The sequence below is a fragment of the Phoenix dactylifera genome, chromosome 18 (assembly GCF_051530095.1).
Source record: "Phoenix dactylifera cultivar Ajwa chromosome 18, Ajwa_hap1_PhDact_Kaust_v1.1, whole genome shotgun sequence".
NCBI lineage: Eukaryota > Viridiplantae > Streptophyta > Magnoliopsida > Arecales > Arecaceae > Phoenix > Phoenix dactylifera.
Window position 1 is genome coordinate 18,798,015 of NC_143207.1, and position 13,146 is coordinate 18,811,160.

The following is a 13,146-nucleotide window of genomic DNA, read 5'->3' on the forward strand; positions in this document are numbered from 1 at the left end:
TTTGATGTATGTGCAGTTCTTCATGCGATGACGCATGTCTTAAGATCCATGCATGAATGCATGCAGGATTTTGGTATGTGCTTGGGATGATGCCGACGTCGCTGGAGGATATTTGAGCAGAGCTAGCTGTCTCTGGGCCCCTTTGTGCACCAAGTCAAGTCACTTCGGCTGCCTTGATGACTGCATAAAACCCCAGGAATTAGGTAGGACATCCCTTCACTTGGTGGCCAAGTGCATGCAAACCTTTTTTCATTGGGTGGTTATGTAGATGAAACGCGTTAAAAAATTGAGGTCTACAAGTGCATGCATGCAAACCTTTTACCATAGATTCTCAGCTTCGATGAAGTTTAATTCCCTTTTTTTTTATTTTAAGGGAGGCTAAGAGCCACCCGAAGCTTTATTATAAAAATTAAATTTACAGAAGTTGGATTTACATGAATTCTTTTCAAAAAGAACGATAGGAAGAAAACCATCATAGCTTGCAGACGTTGGTCTGCAACCACCAAGAGAAATTCAGGAAGTTCAACATAATAACCAAAGCTATCATAGCTTCCTGTTGAACAGAACCAAAAAAGAAGTTCAAAATCGCCTGTTGAACAGTTTTCCAGCCAATTTTGCAGAACTTTAGAGTTCCTTGCCGTTGCAGGGAAGAAACCAACTTTCATATAGCTTGTAGATCTTCCATTTGACCTGTTCGATGAAGTTTAATTCATTCACAGATCCCTGGTGCAACGCCAAAGTAATATTAAAGCACCTTCTCCGTGCAAATTTGTCACACATGATAGGCATTGTGTTATTATCTGTTTTAGTACATGCAAGATATACTTTGGCCTGCGACAGTGGACCGGGTCCCTCGTTTCATGATTGAAAAGCTGGCAAGGACATGGATAGGTGACTAAATACTTCCAGGTCATGCACTGTCTTTACGTGCTTTGCCGGCTGTATTTTTACTTTCTGTTTATTCTCTCTTTTCTCTCTACCTCTTTGGTCCCTAGTTTGGTTTATATTGTTTTTATAAAGATTGTGACGGAGATAGGGATGGTGGATTGCTTTGGAAACTCCAAAGCCAGCTTCTCTCTCCTTTTACCCTCTCCTTGGAGCTGAAGAAATGGAATCTAAGGGGGGGAGGCCCATGACCTTGGATCATTTATTGCTGCATATAATTTTTTGTGGAGCCTTGGACTTACACCCACTCCCCTCGTTTTGCTTTCGTTCTTTTTCTCCTTTGTTTTTTCCCTCTCTATCTCCTCTTTTCCTTATGTAATTGGTTGATTAATTAATTCCCCACCTCACATGGGACGCCTGGCCACCACCGACCTTTCCTTCTTTTTTTATATGACAGTGCGAGGAAAAAGCCGTAACTCCATTCTTCCCCTCTCACCGCCCCCCCAGAATGGCCTCGCCCTGACCAAGGACGTGCCTGCACGAGAGCACGGTACGTAAACATCGAGTACTGCATCTCCCCGCGGTTTAATGCGCGAACCCACGGGTCACTTGACCTGGGAAAGGACCAAAAAATCTTGATATGATAAAATGATAACAAACAGTAGGATCTGGTTGCGTACTTCTGCTGGTTTGTAGATATTAGAAAGGAACAAAAATAATAGTAATATAATAATGAAAACAAAGAGAAGGATAGCATTGCTTGCTTATGCTATTGGTGGATATTAGAAACAAAAAGCATAAAATATTCTTCAAAAGTTATGTTTGGCGTTTTTCTATAATTTTTTAAAACTTTTGTCTTCAAAGATGGGTGTATAAATCGAGATTACATTTTTAAAGAAAGTTTCATATCATCCTCCATATATATATATATATATATATATATATGGCAAGAACAGCATCATACAGAGTATGTTATGTACCTAAGTACCTTGCTTAAATCACAAGCCATTCCTCAATACATGATGGGAAAAGTAATTTCCAAGATTATAAGTATAAATTCACAAGAAACTAGAAGATGACGTAATGCTTGGAAGCACATATTTTAACATGATTCAGATGATGCAAAGGTCTCACGTAGGGGCCTGAAGGCATGACCCAGAGTCATCATCAAGAGACCACTGCGTGACAGGATGGTGTGGGTGTTGAGTTGGGCTCCATTGAGTTCCCATGATCACTGGCAGAAACAACAAAAAAAAAACAAGGAAAGAAAGAAAGAAAGCAAAACCCCAGCATTTGACGCCCTGTTCACGGGTTACTTGTAAGATTGCAGAACAAAACATGCAGAGAGAAGCAAAGAATATAAAGCAGCGGCCCGAGCTGGGGGGCCAGACAGAGCAGGGCATGAGACATAATAGAGGACACTGGCAGGCTGATGGCCCCGGTCGCATACGCTTGGCCCTTTGCTCTTCTTAAAGGAAGAGGGAATCCACCAGTACTACTACTACAGCTCAACAGTAGAACCCTCAGTTCATTACCGCCATGTCCTGCATCCAACCAACGGTCCCAGACAGCCAGGCCTCGCCTGTAAAGATAATGCCACAACACACCAAATAAACAAACAAAGGGTGTCTCACCCTTCTCTCATCGACAAAGGAGGATTACAGCATAAAAAGCACCAAGTTATAAAGAACTAAAAAGAAACAGCCAGCAATGGCAAGTGGGATGAAAACTAACAGTTTTGATTCAATGTTGTCATTGCAGCAAAGATGAATGAGAGCAGCATAATACCAAAGTTGAAACAAAATGAAGGAACATAAGATTAATATATCATTAGAAAAGTATCTCCTGAACAAGGACGACGACGCTATTATTACACACACCCAGAAAGCATCTCAAGGGAGAACACATGGAGGCTTCCAATTGATGCATTACAATTTCGAACGCCTTGCTTTCCAATTGCTGCAAATGTATCGCTCCAGATAGCAGGAATGAACATACAGCCCAAAATGGTATAAATAGAATCAACTGAACACCCTTTTTTAAAAAAAAACTTTCATCATGTTCAGATAGCAGGCAAGGCCTGCCCTTATTGTGAAGAATCAATATATAGAGATCAACTGCAATAGTACATGGACAATGTTGACCCTTCCTCCACTTGCATTTCGTCCAACTAATAAAGAATTAAAGCTGCAGACTGCCTATCTTCCACGAACAAACTACACAAGGTGACGCCAACTTCCTGATTCCCAACTGGAGGTCTGGAGTCAAGAGCTGGACTCAACTATGAAGGAAAAACGAAAAAATGCGGCACAACCGGTGTTTCTATCTACAACTGAACACAGAATTCATTCACGTACTTGGGGAAAACTCAAGGGGACGTATACCTTTCCGTATGTGCTTTGGCGACGAGAAAAGCTGCAGGTCATGGCCATCCGAATGCAACCATTCTGCGTGCTTAGTTACAGTCTAATCCACACTCCTCCAGAACAGGGCCATCTGACTTCGCCAGGAATGGATCAATCCGGACCCACAATAGAGAGAAGATGGAAGCAAGGAGAATGGACCAGACAATGATTATTGTAGGCGTTCTGTTTTGCCGACCAACCAGACCTTTGAGGAAAGGATAAAGGTGGACAATCACCCAGAATGCGAAGAAGAGCTTGCCAAATAGAGGTCCCCAAGATTCGTATCCATTGTTTATCGCATTTGAGACACCAGCTACCACACCAATGATGTTTACGATAAGAAGCGTGGTAGGAGGGATAAGCAGTGTGGTCCATTTAAATGTGTAGAGCTCTGAAAACTGTTCATCATCACCAGCCTTCGATGTCACCGTGAAGTTGGTATCTATACCAGCAAGGACCTTCAAAAGACCCTGGAACACAGCGAAGAGATGCGAAGAAACGCCTCCAATAACCCAAAACTGCTCATTTCTCCACCAGTCGGCAATGCCAATACCACTCCACCTCATTTCCAGGATGCTTGTTGCAAAGATGCATATGAAAAGCGACAGAAACCACAGGCTAGCAACATTGCTAAGCTGCAGGGAACAGCAAGAGTGTGAGAATGGAAAGCAGATACCAAACCAGGGGGTTATGTTTCATAAATTATTTGTCAAAAAATTGTACCTCTGCAGTGATAAATTTCCCGGTAAGCAAGCAGACGGCGGGTAAGGTACAGTAAGCCAGAAGGGGGATTGATGTCCAAGGATAAACAGTTGCATTTATGTATGATAGGCGCTCCAGCCATTTTAACCCACCCCCATATCCATACCAGAGAGGGCAATGTCTGCTCAAGAAAATTTCCACAGACCCAAGGGCCCACCTAAGAACTTGGTGAAGACGATCAGAAAGATTGAGGGGCGCAGAACCTTTAAATGCAGGTCTGTCTGGTACGCAGTAGATCGACCGCCATCCATGACAGTGCATTTTAAAGCCAGTCAATATATCTTCTGTGACTGAGCCATAGATCCAGCCAACCTAAAGAGATAGCAGGGCAGTTGATTAAGAACACACTTTGAGACATTTGGAGATCACCATCAAAGAATTAATAAGTCCATTCAGAAGAATTACCTCTTTTCCCCAGTCTGTTTTGTCTTCATAGCCACAGCTAATGACATGGATAGCTTCCTTCAGTAGTGATGCTGGAGTAGCACTTTTCAGTGTCCCACCATTCTCAAGGAGAGTGGAAGCTACAAAAACGGGAGACTGTCCAAACTTCTTCTCCAACTTTTGTTCAGACAGAATTGATTTTTCACTCTCGATTCCTGTGAGAAATATTATTTTGAAAGTTAAGAAGTTGAAATTTATGAATCAAAAACCAGGGACAAACTTCCATATGTTAGACAAACAGTGGACACAACATCATTATGCGATTTACATGGATCCCTATTACACAAAAAGGGAATAAAGAATAACCATCAGAAAAAAAGCGTTAGACAAGACAGCTTATTCTTAACTCAATGCACTTTCAGAACTTCGTAGTCAATATGGTCTAAAAATTAATCTGTCAGAGCATGATGGTCCTCTCCATGCAACTTAAAAGCAAGGGTAGATGCATAAAGCAGCCTTTCACTTGTGATTTGGAACATGCTAGGCTTATCTACTTCAAGTTCATTCTCTAAGAATTCCATAAAAATTCTTTTACAGACAATTCAATTCTAATTGTTATATAATATTGTCTAACTGCTAGAGAATTTTCTCTTTTTTTTCCTGAATAGTAACTGCGAGACCAAGTAGAGTCCATTAAAATGCTGTATGTACAGAGTTATTTAGGAACCGTGATTACTAGAAATCTAAAAGGGCGCATCAGATAACTAGAGAATCCAGCACGTCACTAGTATATGATTAAGTGTTACTGCAAAGAAGCATTCATCGGAAATAACAAAATGTACAGCAATTAATTGGTTAAAAAAACAACAGCAACCCTACCTTCAATTCCCTCTTCAATTCCCTCCAAAGAAAATGCAGGTGCTTGATTGTCTCTTCTCCTAAATAAACCCTTCTTTTTCTTTTCCTGTTTAGCTTTCGTGCTCTTCTTCTTCCTCCTTCCAGAGCAACAGCACCCACAGCAGCACCACTTTGGCCAGCAGTTGCAAGTCCTTGTTGGTGGCTTCTTGGATTTTGGAGCATCATAACCATAAAGTGACAGTCTTCTGAAAACACATCCAGTTCCGACATAAATTGGCCCTTGAATACCATCCAGACCTTTCATATTGATCTATATCACAAAGCTTGGTGTTATTCATCCATGGATAGCTGGTCTATAAATATGAAAACAGAAACTGAAAATTCAACAGAGAAAACAACACATGTTCAAAGAGCTGAAATATTCATGAGCTGCAATAATCATGCTTACATCAAAGAACACTATGTTTCGGTTAGCATAGCGATCGTGTCGATCAATACCATCGAACCTCTGTGGGAATTGCACATAACATACTTTCTTTCCCACTAAAGGATCCATCATGAAACACATTGACTCTCTTAGGGCCTTGCTGTTGTTGATGTAATGGTCGCAATCCAAGTTCAACAAATAAGGTGCATTTGTGAGTACAGCAGAGACTCTAACCTGTCGAGACCAATGACAGCAAAAAGAGAAAATTATCATCAGGAAATCAGTCAGATAAAGAAAAATAAGAGTCTGATGGATAGATTTTTACCAGAGCATTCATAGCACCAGCCTTCTTGTGGTGATTGAACCCTGGCCTTTTTTCTCTAGAGACGTAAACCAAGCGTGGTAATTCGTTTCCTTCCATATCATGCCCACCACTTTGGCCCAAAAAGACCTGGTAGTTCATATAGCAATGAAATGTTCAATTGAAACTGCAATGAAAGGAGCAAGAATTGTTGTTATTTGAGAAGCAGAACGCTAGAACCTATAAACTGCATACCTGAATCATTCCTGGATGATCACGAACATTATTTCCAGGCCAAAGAGTTCCATCCTGCATTGTCCACCCTTCTTCAGGAACCTTTTGAGCTTTCGCAACCAAAGCATTGATTCGTACCTTGAATTCCTCATATTCTCTCTGCAGTCAGAATAACATTCAGTTTGCATGTCAATCACACGAATTGTTGCACAATTGCAACAGAAAAAATTGAAGGATCACTCTGCTTTCTTGCACCTTCATTGCTCTCCGTTCCTTAACAAATGATGGTAAGACTTTATCCTTCAGATAATCTATCTTCTGCTGGAAATACCATTCTGGTGCACGAGGCTCAATATTGAATTTCTTACAGAAAGGGACCCATTTCTTCGCAAATTCAGATGTCTCTGATAATGCTTCAAATGTCAGCATCGCAGCCCCATCATCAGAAACATAGCAAGATACTTTGTCAACTGGGTAGTCAACTGCAAGAATGGAGAGAACAGTATTTGCTGTGACCAGAGGCGGCTCCTTCAGAGGATCCACTGTACTCACGAATATGTCAATTGCAGCTAGTTGGGAAGGCTGGCCTTCCTTCTCATACCTGAAGAGAAAGGAAACGAATTAGGCAAATAGCTCAATCAGCCACCTAAAACAACAAGAATAATTAAAGTTGGTAACTGCAACTAACCTTAATGACAGTCTGTCAAGATAAGTTTCCCTTTCAATTGGGATCCACTTTGGGAATTGGTCAAGAATCCATGAAATAGCAAACCAGATTTCACAGATCACAGATGTGAGCCACAATGGATATGCATCAGGAGTAGGATTCGTGATTCGGTAATGAAAGAAGAAGCCCAGGACTACCAGCCGGATTATGATAATCATTCTGTATGGGTTGATTTGGCTGGAAGGAAGGGGTAGCTTTCTTGATAATGGTTGTCTAGCTTCATCCATTCTAGACAAGCAACATATCAAGACCAATAATTCAGCATCAGGAAATATAGCTTAAATGAGAAAAAGGAAAAAAAAATATTATAGCTGATCGAGCATGAAACATAAATTAGTTCGACTAAATTTTTGACAAAAGAAAATAGCAAAATCAAAAATCATCATTGCCCTAAATATCATATAATAGTTCATAACATAAATTATGATAAGAAATCTATGGTCTATCCTCACTGCTTCATTACACATAACCAGCAGGTCTTGGTCAAAGAAATTTGGCCTACTGAACAAGTTCATTCTGCCTCCTGAACAATGTGTCCACCCCCATTCCATCATTCCCCTAACAATCCTACTAAAGAACCAGAAAAAATAAATATCTGCCACTTTGCAGAAAAGTTTCTAACTTATGTTATATTTTCTGTACCAACATTATCATATAATCCATCATATTTAAAAAAATGAAGATGGTTTTCAGGAGTCCGGGACCATAGAAAAGCCAGAACCATTAGAGGTCAATGAAAGTGACTATAACTGCACAAACAACAAAAACAATAGGAATTCACATGGTTGGCATGAGAATAACCATGTGATCAAGAGAATTAAGTATGGAGAGGTTACAGAAGTGCATCAGATTGTCCATAACTAGGGAAGAAATATCAATTGGAAAGGGTTGATGCAGTGCAGTTTAATTATCATTTGTAACAGAATGAAACACTTGAAAGATATAGTTCCAGGACCTATTCAATTCTGTAAGCCCTTTCTAGATCTATTGAGGTCTATAGTCGAGCAATAAATAATGTACATTATCATCTATATAATCTCAAAACAGTTATTGAACTTGGTGGCAAGAGCACACCATTGCTATAAACTAATCTCAAAGTGATTCGTCAAGTTAACTGATATCAAAGAAGCTTCAGGAGCTTACAGTGGTAGATCTGGCCCATCGCCATCATTATCCCAATCTTTACCACGGTTATCGTTCCTCGCGTGCATTTTCTCTTGCTTCTGCTTCCAACTCTCCATCCTCTCCTTCCATGCCACACTTCCATAGCCATAAGCAGCCAGATCCTTAGAAGGATCCATGGATCGGGGTTGCACTGCAAGAAAAGATTTTTTTTTTTCCAATGGGGACTTTATAAATTAGAATGCGCAATGGATCAGGACTTGAGCTTCAAAAGATGGCACATCTGTCATAATTTTTTTCAACAAGAATTAAAGATCCAATTTTGACTGCAAAAACCATATACCTGGAAGACCGGGATCTGCAAAAGGAAGTGGGTGAATCCTCTTTCCTCCACCACCCATGAAAGAAGGGACGAGAGCATGCTGTTCCGGAGGAATATCATCAACCTGAAAGGAAGAAAACCCCTTCATGAGTAACCCAGCAGGAGAAAAAGATCCAACCAATTGTCAATGGAAAGAATGGGACAAACTATGCACCATCTGGCCATTGGTGAGCAGAGGGACTTGAGGCATTGTGTGAACAACTTGAGGCATATCTACATCACCCCCTCGGCCATAGCTCATGTGGCCCTGCAACATGGCTTCAGCCATGTACTGCATGTCGTTCTTATCCCCTCCGGTGAAATTAAACTCGTTCTCAAGATCATCGATGTCATCCTCTTCCTCATCGCCGGCAACTCGAGCACACCCTGCCAACACAAACAATTCCTAAAGACTGAGCCAAAAAAAAAAAACCAAAACAAACAAGCAGCAATCTTGTTTATGAAATCAAAGGTTGGAGATCAAAAACTTCATTAAACACTATAAGATCTCGAAGGAAGGCATTACCTTTGAGACGCTTGAGTCTGGTCTTGCACTGGGGACAAACCTGGTTCCCCTCCCGGCGCTCGTACTCATAGCAAGTCCGGCAGATAGGAAATGCACACTCATTGCAGGCAACGAAGAGCTCGCCGTCGGTGGTGAGGCCGACATCATCGCCACAAATCTGGCAGATTTGGCCACTGAGCTGCTGCAACGGCTTCGGCTGCAAAGCCAGAAAGAAAGTAAGAAAGGAAGGATGACCAAAAGAAAAGAACCTTCGAAATCCCCACAGTTTGATCCAACCCCAAACCCAAGAATGCACCAGCCCTACAAAAACCTAAAACCCAAGCAAACAAAGACCCGCACTTACCCCCGATTCCCCCTCGCGGCGGATGACGACTAGCTCGTTCCTGTTGTGAGAGCCGGCGACTAGACCAGCGCTAGCCTCCATTTCCTCGAAAACCAGAAAGTGCCGGAGAGATGCTTCACTTTCGCTCCAAAATAACCCAAATTCCCTCTAGATCTACCGATTTTCCCAGCAAACGAGCTACAAGATCCAAACTTTTTTAGAAACGGGAGCGTGAACGAAGCAAGAAGCGATTTTTACCCCTCGATTCGGAGAAAGGAACTCCCTTTTGGCACCCAGGGCCGATATCAGAGCTCCCCCATCAAAGTAACCCTAAGACGGGGAAGCCTTGTGGGAGATATGGCAGGAGGCCCCTGCCCTCTTCTCTTCTCTCTCTCTCTTATTATTCCTTGCTTCCTACCACCCCCCAACGGGAAAAAAAAAGACAGACACAGACCAAGGTGAAGAAAAAACAATAAAAATCCCAACTTTCAGTAAAAAAAAAAAACACACGAGAGCAACCCCTCGGAACGACAGGTAAGAATGCTTAATTCAATAAAAAAAAAAGCACGGTAGGTGGAAGGCTAAACGAGAAGAATAAATTAAAAACCAAGAAATAATACTAGAACCAGCAGCTGGGATTAGGAGCAACCTAAACTAATCGAAATCATTGAAGAAATTAAATAAATATTCTGTCTCTTTCTCCTCCTCCTCTCTCTCTCTCTCTCTATTCTTTCCCTATCTTTCTCTCTCTCTGTCTCTCTCACACAGCTCTCACCTGCACCTCTCTGAGAGCTTTTATCTCAATGCCTCCGCCGACACAGCTAATAGAGTCAAAACTAACCCTCTGCCAAGAGAGAGAAGGGGGTGAGGTGGAGCTGCGAGAGAGGAAAAAGATAAACCGAGATTGCCCCGTGGACTCTATAATCCCGAAACGGCTACGCACTTATTCGGGTTAAAACCCAAAAAAAAGGACATGGGAAAAAGGATGATGAGGAGGAGGAGGAGGAAGAGGAGGAGAGCCGGTGGCAAGGTCGAAATAATGGAGAAACAGACACAGAGGAGAGCGTGATATGAGATCCAAAACCAGCGAAAGAGGTGGTGGGTGGGATAAAAGTGAGATAAAAAAAAAAAAAACCACCGCTGTTTTTACTGCTGCTGCTACGAAAGGCCCAAGGGTCAGTTCAGCACGCACGTTTGGGGTTCCAGCGGTCACGTCTGTTTCCGGGTCGCTGCTCCTCTCTCTTTGTTCCTGGTCCCACCAAACCCCGTCTCTTGCTCCCTCCTCCAGCTCACCATGCCTGCGGGAAAGTGCGTGGCTTGGCTCGCATCTTTTAGAGCTGTCTTTGGCCAAAGGATCTCATGTCCATCAAGATGGAAAGCTGGGGAATGATAAATAGAAGAGAGGTATCTCGGTGTCTTAGCCAATATGGCAAGTGAAAGATTAAGTGCTAATTTTAGGCATTTGATTTGGTGTTTGATGAGTGAGAAATTCATTAAGAAAGCAAATGCTAGCTGATAATTTTAGAATGCAGACTGAAGAGAGAGGAATGGCTTTGAATAATTAAGAGTTCGGATTGTATCTTCCGCATACAATAGAATGACGGTTGGATCATGTCTTCTTGTATAAATCTCAAAGTACTTTGAACTCTTTTTTTCATCTATTCTCATATCGACTATTATGCGATTCAATAGTGTATATTGCGGGAAAACAAAGATGAACCATTCTTTCACATGAAAGATACAATCCGACTTAGAGACCACAACGCCGGACTGGTGACGGTTGAAGGTCGGCGAATCTTTAATACGTCTGTCGGAACTCGGAATCGAGCTTAGAACTACATGGAAGACTATCACTTATACGAAGCTGGTGATGGGTGCTGATCGCATTCTTTTCGAAGAGGACTCGGTTATAGTGATCGAGTGGGTTCGAAATCAGAAATGTGCTGCTGGAAAAATGTCGCTGCTCCACTCAAGCCATGCATGTTTAATGTCTATAGGAAGACAAACAACGCTGCAGATTGAGTTGCTTTTTTCCGGTTTGGTACTTTGAAAATTTATTAGGGTGAATCATGTGTTCATTGCTTGAGCTCTTGCATGATTTTTTTTTTTTTTATTGGCCGCGTATATTTTTGTCAAGTATGCCCCCGATGAAAAAAAAAAAAATCCAACCCACCGATTAGGTTGGGTCAGGAGACTAAAGTGTACAATAATACTGTTTACGGCTCCTACGAATTAACTGGAAAAGATTAAACTCAAGGAGGGGTAGGATGCTTTTCTGACATACAGTCATCTTTCGGCCTATCAATATTATGACGCTATTCACTAACTTTTTTATGAGCCATGCCTCCATCCTAATGTACCCCAGCTGGAGGGTGGAGTTTGAAGGAAAAGTTGGAAGCGACATGGCAAATAGCCGTCTCTGTACATCCCCCGGTCATGTTTTTTTGATAGTCGTGAGCCGTGTCCTCTTCTGAAGCATCCTGTTTGAGGATGATATATCAGTACATTGATATGTAATAAACTTGAGAACCATAGAGATAGTAGTAAAAAGATTAAAAGATTTCGATATGTTATAAATCTACTTAAACATACTAATTGAGATAGCCTGAAATTGCTTTGATTCTACCTTCTAATTTGATCAGATTAGGAGTTGGATGCACGCCAATTAGCCATTTCCAAGCTGCTCTTTCATAAGCTGTGATGGCTCTTTTGAATAAACGGCATAGTCTATGTCATCTTCCTTTTCCACTGACAGGGCTGGTGTGCCCCATTTTTTGTTTGCAGAGGAAGAAGTGGTTCTCGAACCGGAACCAGAACTCTTGGATCAGCCCGATCCTCACTCTGCAAGCGCACAAGCGCCTATTCGCTCTAGCTTTCTTAGGGTTCAAGGCAGAAGACCTCGATTGGTACCGAGTCACGGCCGAGTGAGGATCTTACTCTTCCTGAGTCATCTCGTCTGGATAGAACTGTCTGATCTTACTCTCAGGAAATGGATTCCCTCCATCGGATAATAGAATCGTCTTCAAACAGCGTTGCCACAGCAATACCAATAGCTTTTGCCAGCTGTGGCTGTCGTGTCAACGTGTCGGAAGGATGTTAGATTTCTCATGACGTAACGTGTATTCATTCACCTTTTATCATGTCTGTAACATGGCAAAATTCACCAACTTTTAGGAGTCATGCCCGCATCTAGCGTGCACTCACTAAGCAGGTGAATCTTGAGGTGCATTTCAAGGGACTCGTTGGATTTCTCTTGACACGCATCCACCTTTATACGTGCCTTTATATCATGTCATGATTCGCTAACGTTTGTGAGTCATGCCTTCGTCCAGTGTGAACTGGCCAGTGGGGTGAAATTTGAAGGGAAAGTTGAAAACAACATGGCATGTAGTCATCTTCTCATATGCCCCATGGCATGGTATGTCGAACTTTGTGAAACTTGTTCTCGCATGGTGCACACTAGATAGGGATTATATATTGGTACATTGGCTGACATGATAAAATTAAAATTATAACTGTTATTTTGCATATAGATTTGGTGCTTGACCTCATTAAATTGGTTTATTAACCTTTGCAATCATGTCCTCGTTTAGAGTGTGCTGAATAGGGATGACATAATTAATCCAACAGAATCAAAAAGCAAGGTGATACAATCGCATCCTGATGTGCTTCAATCAGGACACAAACTAAACTAGTTGTGGTTGGCAAAATATTTGGTACCGATGTCTTATATATATTAAATCGATGAATGCCCCATATGATCATAATAACAATATTTTATAAATCATTAATACATTAAATTATTTTTACTTTTGCTGACCAAATATTTTTC

At 41.6% G+C, this 13,146-nt stretch overlaps 1 protein-coding gene across 1 annotated transcript; it reads right to left on the reverse strand.

The window, feature by feature from the left end:
* Window positions 1-2,678: 2,678 nt before the first annotated feature.
* LOC103711912 (putative cellulose synthase A catalytic subunit 5 [UDP-forming]) lies at window positions 2,679-10,616 on the reverse strand. Its single transcript, XM_008798234.6, has 14 exons — window positions 9,336-10,616; window positions 8,993-9,188; window positions 8,642-8,853; window positions 8,449-8,551; window positions 8,127-8,298; window positions 6,945-7,211; window positions 6,512-6,857; window positions 6,278-6,415; window positions 6,047-6,172; window positions 5,743-5,955; window positions 5,316-5,604; window positions 4,458-4,651; window positions 4,014-4,364; window positions 2,679-3,925 (listed from the first exon to the last, which is right to left on the reverse strand). The coding sequence occupies exons 1-14, from the start codon at window positions 9,414-9,416 to the stop codon at window positions 3,341-3,343; spliced, it is 3,273 nt and encodes a 1,090-aa protein (XP_008796456.4). The 5' UTR covers window positions 9,417-10,616; the 3' UTR covers window positions 2,679-3,340.
* Between the last annotated feature and the right edge of the window lie 2,530 nt (window positions 10,617-13,146).